Source organism: Pygoscelis adeliae, unplaced genomic scaffold, assembly GCF_000699105.1.
Source record: "Pygoscelis adeliae isolate BGI_AS28 unplaced genomic scaffold, ASM69910v1 Scaffold917, whole genome shotgun sequence".
Classification (NCBI taxonomy): Eukaryota; Metazoa; Chordata; class Aves; order Sphenisciformes; family Spheniscidae; genus Pygoscelis; species Pygoscelis adeliae.
Window position 1 is genome coordinate 184,387 of NW_008825097.1, and position 7,688 is coordinate 192,074.

Sequence of the window (7,688 nt, forward strand, 5' to 3'; positions counted from 1 at the left end):
TGCTGAACACGGACCCTGCGTCTGTGGGACAGCATCAACTTACCCAGGGAAGGAGCAGAGCTGGATCCCGCGGGAGGATCCGGTGCTCAGTATTAAACTGATGTGATGCTTCAGGCAGCTGCGTTGGCTTTATTGCAGATTAAAATCAGTCAGAAGGGTCTTCTCACCCCACCCCAACAGAACTGAAGGAAACATCCCTCCGAGTTAAAACCAGAGAAGCCCCATAACACCCCGACATGCCACGCAGCACCAACTGCCCAGCTCGGCTACCGCACTCACACCCCCAGACCCCAGCGGCAGAGGAGCCGGATCCCCCACCTGCCACAGGTTCCTGACAGCTTCGCTCACTTCAGGGTAAAGGGAATGTTTAAAAGGAAAAACACAAGCTAAACAACTCAGGTTTGTCCCAAAAGCAGATGTTAAAAGACTCTTCCTTTGGTTGCAAGGTTGCAGAGAGCTCAGAGTGCAAAGGGAACGTGGGTATGTGATGCCATTTTGAAAAGACCATGAATTTGCTAACTATTATTTTTGGACCCCTGCTTATAATTTATTCTGTCATTGAAAAAGAAGTCCTTTTAGATATCTTCGTACTTTAAACACTAGGAAAATTAAGATAGACCTTTTTAATATATATATATTTATATATATTTTTTATATATATACACATACACATATATACACAATGATGCATTTAAGTTACTATTTCCTTGGTGATTACAATATCATTCTCTAAATCTCTTGCTCTTGAAATGATCATGACTTGATGCCACCGCTAAAAATATTTTGTGCTGTGCGCAAGGAATACCAACAAGACACCGCCAGGCATTTCAGGGTTTGCCACAGAGCTAGAAAGATGCGCTGCCTTTTCTGCATTCATTCTCGAGGCTCCAAAACAACAAAAATCAGATATTTTTGCAGAGTATTAAGTAAAAGCTGCTGGGTATCATTGTGCAAAGGCAATGTGACATTTGAGCTCAAGAGAAGATTTGCCTTCATCTCCCTAAAACAAAATAATAACAAACCCTTGAAAAAAACCTCATCGCAATTTGGGATTTCAGGTGGCCCCAAGATTTTAAATTCTGGCCAATTCAGACGGATGTTTGAGGGATGAGGGAGGGGTGGCTGTGGGACCGGCACGGCTTTGTGAAGGATCCCGTTCCCTCTTCCCAGCACGGAGCAGGTCACCACCCACCAGCGGCCCCCTGGCTCCAGCGGTGACTAGTGATAGGAAAGGCGGCGTCGAGCTGGCACTCGGGGCTGCCTGCAGGACCCGGCTCCCTGCCCGCAGGGCTCTGCCTTCGCCGGCCACCGCTCACTTCACCTGTGCCACGATGAAGCCGGACTCCCTCATGCTCTCGTAGTACTCAATGGCCAACGCAAAGTCAAACTCGCTGATGGCTGGCCCATCAATGGCAATCTTCATGAGGTCTGAGAGCCCCTCGTCCTTCGCGCGGCATGACCGGCCACGCTTCAGCAGCTCCCGGCCCCGGCTGATCTTCTCAGCGAGGACTGAGCCCAGCGGCAAGGCCAGGGCGATGGCCGCGAGAATGGCAAAGTCCGGGAAGAGCTCGTGCATCTCAGAGTTGCTATAGACTAGCTTGACGCAGAGGTCCTTGAAGGAGAGCTGGCTGAGGCTGAAGACAATCCGCTTGAAGAGGGGGAAATCGCTCAGGGCCCTCTCGCTCACCACCACCCGGGAGTAAGCTTGCAGGAGGAAATTCAGCTCACTGACCCCATAGCTGCCAATGTCCTCCAAAGACTGGGGGTAGCACTTGGGGTTGAAGATGGCTGAGAAGGAGCTGATGGCCTCCAGGACGCTGCTAGGGAACCTGTCCAGCAGGTTGCCCCGCACGCTCTCCAGGTAGCTCTCTTTCAGACGCTCAAAGTGCTTCAGGTGCACCTTGGAGCAGTTGGCCAGCTCGACACCCTTGTAGTAGAGGCAGCTCTCGCCCTCCCGGTCATCCCGCGGGTGCTCGTTCATCTCGTTGAGGAACTCCTGGAGGTTCTGGCCGCTGGTGCTCTTCTGGGCCTGCAGGGTGGTGGCTGTGGCAGAGACGATGGGCTTCAGGATGGAGAGGTCGAAGTCCTCGATCTGGAAGAAGCGGCTGAGCTTCTGGAAGATGGGGAGGACATCCAGGAGGATCTTGGTGAAGGCCACAAACTGGAACTTCTTGAGCTCTTCACAGAGGCCATGGGCCACAGGCGACCGCTCTGCCTCACTCTCCAGCAGCAGCACCAGCGTGGGCCACGAGGAATCAATGGCTTCCACAGCTGGGAAAATGGAAGTCCAGTGGATGGCTTTGGGGCTCCCGAGGTCTATCTCGCAGAGGTCCAGGACGCTCCGCAGCTCCTGCAAGCCATTGCTTTCCCCCCTGAAGCTGGAGTAGAGCCTGTACACAGCATCCACGGTGGTCTCATATTTCTGGAGGTATTCGATGCTGACGATGCTCTCGGCCGGCAGCAGGGAACTCCCGTGGGACAGGCAGTGCATCTCCATGAGGAGCGGGCAGAGGGAGGTCAGCGCAGTCCCCACCCCGCTCAGCCGCTCAGCCACCAGCGAGGCGCTGTCAGCGCTGAGCCAGGTGATCTTCATGGTGGGGATGCCAAAGGAGCGCATCACCTCGCCCACCTTGCCCGCCACCGTGGAGGCCTCCCCGGCGGGCAGCTCGAAGCTCCCCAGGAAGGTGGCGGAGGTCTGCCCGTTGCAGGGGGAGACGGTGGTGGTGAACATGGCAAGGCTGCGGTGCTCCAGGACGTCCACCGTCTCATCCACCACCAGCCCAACAAACGGTGAGGCTTTTATCCTGTGCCTGTCCTCGTTGTGCAGGACTTTGGCGATTGCTGCCTGAGCCAGTTAAAGGGGATGCGCAGGGCAGGCGGGGAGGGAAAAAAAAAAAACTTCAGAAGCACATGGGAGATGCACAGCACCCGGCGCAAAGCAAGCTGCAAGGTTCCCGCCCTCAGATCTCCCCGAAAGCGGTGCAAGGTCCCGAGTCAGAGAGAAGCACTTAAGCAAGTTGTATATACAAGTACATACACAAGCTGGAAAGCACTTTCTTTTTTCTAATATACCGCCTCCTCCTGCTCCTGGCCTGCAGCCCAAACACCAAGTGAAGCTGCGGAGAGCTCCGGGGTCCCTGCCCTGAGCAGGGGGTTGGAGCCCCATGGCTTCAGCAGGGCCAAAAGCCGCCAGGCAGCACCGAGCCACCGTCCCCTCCTGAGACCCTGCCTGTGCCAGGAGCAAGGAAAGACGCCGAAAACCTGCTGCCTCGGTTCAGACTTCAGCAATTGCTTCTGTGCTTTACAAGCCCAGCACGGGTAGGAGCAGCAGCAAAACTTCCCGGCATCTCTTCCTTCTTTACTCCGTTTTCCCCATTTCAGGCAAACGCCCTGGTTTGCAGGGAAAACGCCCTCGGTGTGTGTGAATGCTGGATGTAGCACTTCAGGCTGAGAAATCTAATTAGTGGATTTAGTCTATCTGCAGAGAAATAAGGCTCTTTAGAGATCTAAAAAGCCTGGCAAACAGCCAAGACTCACTAAAAAATTAATTTGATTTTAACAGGCACGAAGCATTTGTAAATTAAGAAAATCCTTTCTAAACTCTCTGGCTACTTGATCTTTCTGATCACTCAGTTTAGGGCAAAAGAGGAAAAACCCACAGTGCTCATGTGCTAATTGAACTCCTGAACTTTTATCCTCCAAGCAGCCTGGCAGGCTCAGATGGGAGAGGATGCTCCCGGTCTCCCTGCGTGTCTGGAACCACACGTGTGACCACGAGCCCAAGGCTCCCTCGATGGAGCCCAATCGCCTTCTCCTGGTTTGTCAAATCAGGGAATGACACTAACAAGGTGCCACACTGATGTTTAATGTGGAGGAACTTTCAGTCTGCACCGAAAATCCTGGAAAACAGAGCATCGCCTGGCTCCACTGACTCCCTCGTGGGACTAGAGCACACCCCAGAGCAGCCTGGTTTTGTGGACTGGGCCGGTGGTCCCAAGCACATCGTGGACATTCCCTGGTCCCACGAGGCGCATTTACCCGTCCAAGGACGGGGACGGAGGTCTGCCCATCAGCAAACGCTGACACAGAGGCTGTTGGTGCTCCTGACCAGGCAGTGGCCCCAGCCCCTGTTCTGCCTGCGAGTCAGGGACACCAGCTCCCTGCCCTGCCTCCTGCCTGCCCACCCCTGCAGCACCCAGCTCCGGCCTTCCCAGGCTCACGTTGCCGGGAGGATCCAGCAATCCTCACCGCAAAAACAACTCCAGCCCTGGTGAGGCAGAGCACACATTTGCCTCCCTGTGTTTTGCTGAGGCCCGTGGGATGGGGGTGCGTGCTTAAGGCTCCTGCTCCCTCATGCAGCACCTGAAGAAAAGCCAAGCGGGTGCTGGCAATGCTCGATGGGGCGCTGGGAAGCGCCCAGCCAGCACGCTGATGTCCCCACCACAGCCGGTTTGGCACGGGCCCCCACCCGCTCTGCTGAACGCGGCAGGGGCAGGCAGCTTTGCAGGCAGGCGGCTGCGCGGCACTGTCCGGCCCCGAAGCAGCCACCAGACCCGGGGGCGGAGCCCCCAGCCCGGCATACACACCTGCATCTCCCTGATGCTGCTGGGGTGGTAGTACTCGCTGTGCTCGGAGGCCAGCAGCGCCTGGCACAGGTTGAACTTCTGGAAGTCGAGCAGGGAGGAGCACTTCTCATCCGGGATCTCCTCCTTCGCCATCCAGTAGACGGTGGTGAGGACGGCCACCTTCGCCGGGTTCACCTCCACCTTGATGACCGAGCGCAGCTCCGGGTGGCTGTGGACACGGGTCTCGAAAGCCAGCTGCTCCCGGTTCACCGCCAGTGCCTGGCGGTGGGCGCCGGAGGTGACATGCCGCAGCAGGGCATGGCGCTGGAAGTTGTCCGTGCCCACGGTAAAGGCGTTCTCCGCTTTACCGTGCTTGTTCTTCACCAGTGCCTGCCGACACTCTATGCAAAACATGAGTTTCCTCTCATAATCAAACTCCAGCCAGGTAAATTCTTCCTTCCAGTGCTCATTGAAATAGCGCTTACACTTTTTATTGGAATTGGAAGTTTCCCCAGCTGGCTTTTTCCCTGGAGGCACCATATTGCTGTGGCTGGGAAATCAAACACTACGGTTGAACTGAAACGTGCCTTGGAGCAGCAGCCTCTACATTTAATTTAGTAAGAAGGTCTATTACAACTCTCCTGGTCCGACTGGAGATGAAAGAGACACAAGGGAAATGGATTAGGGCCCTGCAAACCTCAGCCTGTGCTCATTGTTTACTCTCGGCGGCTAACGAAGAGCTGCGGTGGCACGGCGGCGGCGGCGGCAGCGCTCAGGGCAGGCAGGGCTGCGCGACGGCCCCGGCACCGTGTGGGGGGATCCCACCAAGTGCCTCACCGGTGTCACCAGCAGCTCTTGGTGGGACTGGCACACACACGCACGGTCCTCCTCGTAATCACAGGGACACCCAAACACGCTTCCCATCAGACCAGACATCCATGCCGCGGCTGATGCCGGGAAGGTACAGAACCAGCATTGAACCAAATGTCTAAAAATGAGAGTGTTCAGCCCCACAAGGAGCGGCACCCGCTGCTGATGGCGAGTGCCGGAGAACCGGAGCTGGACGAGGATGACTTGGAGGCCGGCTCAGAACACATGCTTGTCTCTGTTCCAGGAAACTGCCAAAGCCACACTGTGTCCCGTGGCAGCAGGGCTGTGCTCTGCACAGTCAGCGCCCCAGCCCAGCATCCCTCCCCAGCGGTGGCTGATGCACAGGACCCACTCCAGCCAGGGCTCCCAAACATCTACTGGAGCCCGCGGATGCAAAGCACTTACGCATGTATTTAAACCAGGTAGCTGAAGTATTTAAGCATCCACTTAACTCCCTCCCTATACTTAAGCCCCACTCAGTCCGAGCCTCACATTCTTCCAGAACTGGACTGAAAAACCAAACTGAGCCTTGATAAAGGCAGTGGGAGGAGGAGGAGGAAGAACCCAGCGCAGGGTGGGGAAGGGGGGGAACCAAAACGCAGACGGAAAAGGAAAGAACACGGACATTCAGCAGCAGCGCAAGCCAGGGAACACCGTCAGTCAGTGTGACTTGCTGAGAAACCCATGAGGAACTTGGGTTTTTTCTAAAGAACAAACCCCCAGGCACCAGAGCCGTTACCACAGCGCTCTGGAAGAAGTGGGAAGCCTCACAATTTAGGCATTAGAGCAATACCCTGACTCCCAGAGCTGCAAACACTCGCTCCCGTGGAGCAGGGGTTCCCCTCAGGGTGCCCTGGGCGATGCTGGCTGGGTGGCGGTGGAGCTGCCCAGCACCACAGCCAGCTGGCACTGCAGCCAAAGCACTCCCTCTGCCCAGCCACCCTCGCCAGGGCCGAGGAACGTCCTTTACTGACAGCGGGAAGGGAAGGGGTGACCGTCCTCAGCCCCTGCACCTCCCCCGGGGTGCCCAGGAGCAGCCACCTTGCTGGTCCCTCCAGGTCCAGCCCCAAGTCGTGAGTCTTCCCCCGGCTCTGGGATTTTCTTCTGGCTGTGCCTGGACCCTCTCCTTCTCCTCCCCATCAAATTCCTCTTTGCTCCTCCATCACAGAAACCAGAGTAACCTGGTAAAAAGGCATTGGAGGCCAGGAAACCCCCTCTCTGTCCAGAGAGAGAACATGCGAGCCCCCAGGCAGGAGCTGGCAGAGGAGCAGGCAGCACTGGCATCTCCAAGCCCGTCCACAGCCCATGTGCTGGCCAGGCATCATGCACCTCGCCCTGCGGGGCTGGTGCAGTGTGGACCCTCGGCATGGTGCGGACCCCCAGAGCCCATATTTCCCATTGCTGCCATCCAGGTGCATCACAGCCCCAGCTCCGTGAGCAGCCCTGTCCCAGTTCACCAGGCACACGTGCATCTTATCTTCTGCTTCCAGCCCTGGGAGCACCCTTCTCACCCTGTGCTCTTCCAGCAAACCGGGAGCTGCAAGCCAGCTCTGGGAGGGCAGGGGGACAGGGACAGAAGGACCAGAGCAGCCAACCCAGGTCAGAGTAGGGCTTTGCTAGTCCAAAACTCGGCTCTAACCACAGTCAGCATCAAATGCTTCCAAGGAAGCAGAGAGAAACCCCAGGACACAGCCTTGCTGGGAGTTTTCTTCCTGCCCACAGGGAGCACAAAGCTTTCCAGGCTTGCAGCGGGCACGTGGATTCTCTCTGCATCTTGCTCTTAGCTTATTTAACGTGGTTTGGTTTGCTTCCCAGAGCCAGGTCTCCCGCCTGGTCCCACACCTCAGCACGGTGCAACCGAAAGCACCCAGGGAATGATTCCTACAGCCGGGGGGTCCCGACAAAGCTGCAGCTGCTTCCTCAGGACAGTCCAAGAGCCGCACCGCAGCTGCCGAGTGCCAGCCAGAGCAGCGTCTCCTCAGAAGCACGTTAACTAGGAAACTGCGATGGACTTGCCACGTGAGAGTCAAAGCCCAGACCCGTCTTGCTGAATATTTCCTCTGCAGTTGCCAGCACCCGCCAGACGTTCCCCAGGGACACAGGCTCTGCCAGGGCTGGGATTGCGCCGGTGCCCCTGCCATGCCCCAGCAAGGCTTGGGGCTCGCCACCGAAGCGGGAGGAGGTGCCTCTGCAGCAGGGACAGCTCTGCCATCTTCGACAGCCTCACTCATAGTTCACGTGCCCAGTCTGCCC

The 7,688-nt window shown here is 56.8% G+C and overlaps 2 protein-coding genes across 2 annotated transcripts in view; both read right to left on the bottom strand.

The window, feature by feature from the left end:
* Window positions 1-7,688, bottom strand: part of ZNF385C (zinc finger protein 385C) — a 52,242-nt gene that overhangs the window by 16,989 nt on the left and 27,565 nt on the right. The gene's annotated exons all lie outside the window — the stretch shown is intronic.
* Window positions 716-5,177, bottom strand: LOC103919496 (zinc finger protein 862). The gene is made up of 2 exons (XM_009327015.1): window positions 4,587-5,177; window positions 716-2,845 (listed from the first exon to the last, which is right to left on the bottom strand). The coding sequence occupies exons 1-2, from the start codon at window positions 5,103-5,105 to the stop codon at window positions 1,313-1,315; spliced, it is 2,052 nt and encodes a 683-aa protein (XP_009325290.1). The 5' UTR covers window positions 5,106-5,177; the 3' UTR covers window positions 716-1,312.

Bases quoted from the DNA above. Each gene is read 5' to 3' on its own strand.
- LOC103919496 (XM_009327015.1), bottom strand. From the start codon at position 5,105: ATGGTGCCTCCAGGGAAAAAGCCAGCTGGGGAAACTTCCAATTCCAAT. The intron at 2,846-4,586 runs GTGTGTATGCCG...TAACTGGCTCAG, and splicing joins GCAGCATCAGGGAGATGCAG to GCAGCAATCGCCAAAGTCCT.